General features: G+C 43.3%; 1 protein-coding gene across 1 annotated transcript; it reads left to right on the forward strand.

The window, feature by feature from the left end:
* Window positions 1-598: 598 nt before the first annotated feature.
* Window positions 599-2420, forward strand: LOC131225878 (UDP-glycosyltransferase 73C3-like). The gene has a single exon (XM_058221476.1). The coding sequence runs from the start codon at window positions 776-778 to the stop codon at window positions 2285-2287; it is 1512 nt and encodes a 503-aa protein (XP_058077459.1). The 5' UTR covers window positions 599-775; the 3' UTR covers window positions 2288-2420.
* Window positions 2421-3433: the final 1013 nt, after the last annotated feature.

Here is a 3433-nt window from a genome sequence, read left to right on the forward strand (position 1 = left end):
CTTACCTGGGTTTGACAGTGATGTTTACACGCCATCCATACCGTTAATAACGTCATTCCGACTGGGATTAACTGAAAACACAAGTATTAGCGTAATGCAAAACTTCTGTGGCCCCACGTATATTTCAACTGTAGGCGTTCAATTATCACGTTTTTGGCCCGCTTGAGCATTGTATACGGTTCATTTTTGGCTTCATGTCCTAAAATAACTCAAAAAAACGGATGGACGGTGTAGATTTCTCACAAACCTCCCAGTGGGCCCCACCTGTGTTCCCAGCGCAGGAACTTCCTGCAAAGGCTTTCGCAGGAAATCCGCGTCCGGAAAAATGGATGGACATTGTAACACATACATCATGGTGCACACAATATTTTTCCACTTGAACACACCGCGGAGATAGGTGGTGTGCGTCACACCACGCAATCGGCTTCCATTAGCACACCATCCTAAATACTGATATCTGGGCCATTCACAATCCACTAGTCGCACGGTTTGGATTTAATTCGAAAGCTTCTTGGCTTCTGTCCGGATCCTCTGTTTGCCAAAATCACGACTGTCCTGCGTTTTTCCTCTGCTGTATAGTGATGGGTCCATGTCAGTCAGCGATGCATTATTCAATGCATTACACAATGAGACGGTCCAATTAGACTGCAACAACCACTTTTGCTGAATGACGCAAACAGAGGATCCGTATCCGGCTCCTGGCTATATGCACCAGACCCTCCTACCCTCAAATCACAATTCAGCTTTTTCTTTTGTGTCCTCCGCATAACTCACCATGGCTTCACAACAATCCCACCATCTTCACTTCATCTTCATTCCTTTCCTGGCCCCAGGTCACATGATCCCCATGTTCGACCTGGCCCACTTGTTCGCAAGGCGCGGCGTGGTAGCTACCATAATCACCACAACCCTCAATGCTGCTCGAGTCAAGAACAGAATCGACCACGCCATCGAATCCGGTCTCCAAATCCAACTTGCTGAGCTCCGCTTCCCATGTCAGGAAGCCGGCTTGCCGGATGGAAGCGAAAACATGGACTCTATCGCTCCAGAGTTCGCCTTGGATTTCTACAAGGCGGTTGATTTGCTGCAGCAGCCAATAGAACAGTATCTTCAAGACCACGAATTCCGTCCGAGCTGTATTATTTCAGACTCTTTGCTTCCATGGACGTGTGAAACCGCTAGCAAGTTTCAGATACCAAGGATCGTTTTTCATGGTATGTGCTGTTTCTCTCTCTTATGCTCGCACAATGCGTATCATTACAAGTCTCACGAAAACGTCGTCTCTGAGTTAGACCCAGTCGCCGTTCCAGGCTTGCCTCATCGAATTGAGATACCGAAAGCCCAGCTGGTTCCGGGTGCGACCCAAGGACAGATTGATTTTCAAAAGATATTTGGTAGATTCAAAGATGGCGATTCAAAATCTTACGGCGTAGTGGTGAACAGTTTTGCAGAATTGGAGAATGAATACGTTGAGTATTACCAAAAGGCTATGGGAAAGAAGGTATGGAACGTCGGGCCAGTTTCTCTCCGCAACAAGGAGATGTCGGATAAGATGGTAAGAGGGAACAAAACCTCTATCAATGAGCACGAATGCTTGAGTTGGCTCCATTCAAGGAAGCCCAAGTCAGTTGTTTATGTTTGTTTTGGAAGCGCATGCCGCGTTTCTCCTTCCCAGTTGATACAGATTGGTTTGGGCTTGGAAGCTTCAAATCAACCGTTCATTTGGGTGATTAGAGACGTCATGGAACCGGCCAAGATAGAGGAATGGCTTTCTGAAGGATTTGAGGAGAGGACAAAGGAAAGGGGTCTTATAATCAGAGGATGGGCGCCACAGATACTAATATTATCGCATCCGGCAATTGGAGGGTTCTTAACGCATTGCGGTTGGAATTCCACATTGGAGAGTATCAGTGCGGGTGTTCCCATGTTGACTTGGCCTCTCTTTGGAGAGCAGTTCCTCAATGAGAAGCTTCTTGTACAAGTTCTGAGAATCGGAGTCGATCTGGGCGTCTTCCTGGGTGCAATTAAATGGGAACGAGATGAGAATGTGGATGTATTTGTGAAGATGGAAACTGTTAAAAATGGTGTAGAGAGGTTGATGGATGAGGGAGATGAAGGAGAAGAAAGGAGAAAGAGAGCAAAAGAGTTCGGGGAGAAGGCAAGGAGGGCCATGGAAGAGGGTGGGTCTTCTTACATCAACATGACACTTTTGATTGAAGATATCATGGACCACGCTAGCAAGAAATGGCCCACAAAAGCTACCAATTTGGACATAAATGCTCTTTAGAGAGGTGGAAATTGTCTGCATATGTATGTATATATGGAGAGACGAAAAATGTGCTTATAAAGGACACAGGCTTTTAGATCATCACTCCATGAATCTATTTTACTTTACACTCGTGAATTATTCTTGAACATGTTTGGATATTGAATAGTTGGAATAAACGCTATGAAACTAATGCTTTCGCGGTTTTTTTTCTTTTTTTTCCCTTTGAGGCTATGTGGATAGTTAAAACCCAAAGGGTGGACATGAAAAAGTTTTATTATTGTTTCCATCTTTACCGTATGTTATATTTGAGGCGGAAAATTAGAAAATGAATCACTTAAAGATAGGCTTAAGGCGCGTTACGATATCGCTATTTTTAAGGCTATATTCACACCCTACTGGTGATTAAACTAATTTACAAGAGGGTTACAGCAAATCCGCCTCCAGGATATAATAAGTCTCTTCTCCAACACCGGAGACAGGTTTCGACCTGAAAAACTGAAAAACTGCAAATCTGCCTCCAAGATACAATAAACCTCTTCTCTAAGATTGGAGAAATGTGGGTTTCGGCCTGAAAAATTGAAAAACCGCACCCAGAACACACTTTTACTACGTACAACCCTAACTTCTGTGCTGTTATAATTTACCCCCTGAAGACTGTTTGTAATTTTAAGGTTTGTTTGTCTTGCAAGTGAATGCAATGAAAAAGTTCTATTATTGTTTCCATCTTTAACATGGAATGGATTTCAATTTCAAGGTTTTGTTTGTCTTGCACGTGGATGCAATGAAACCAGCTCGAAAAGCTAGTTTCTCCTCGATGATTGCGAGAATGTGAGGACAGGAATCCCTATTTTTTAAACAGTGATGGCTGGCTCATTTTTAGCTTATTAGGATACGCATGCTCCTACTCTCAATGCTTTCAATACACATGCATTAAGGGTGTCAATGGGCATCTTCAATCATGAAATGGGGCCCACCTTAAGTAAATATACTTATCAACATCCTCAATACCTTTGCTCGCATCCTTCTTGTTTATGGGCAGAAAAATCAAGCTAATGTGAGTAGAGGGAGGCCATACAAAATGTCAAAAGTGAAAATTTTCTTGGCCATTAGAAGAAATCTGTCCAGTGTGGTTCGCTTAATTATTATATCATGTTCATTTTTATA

The sequence above is a fragment of the Magnolia sinica genome, chromosome 14 (assembly GCF_029962835.1).
Source record: "Magnolia sinica isolate HGM2019 chromosome 14, MsV1, whole genome shotgun sequence".
In the NCBI taxonomy this organism is placed as follows: Eukaryota; Viridiplantae; Streptophyta; class Magnoliopsida; order Magnoliales; family Magnoliaceae; genus Magnolia; species Magnolia sinica.

Excerpts from the sequence above, each read along its gene's own strand:
- LOC131225878 (XM_058221476.1), top strand. The coding sequence starts at position 776 with ATGGCTTCACAACAATCCCACCATCTTCACTTCATCTTCATTCCTTTC.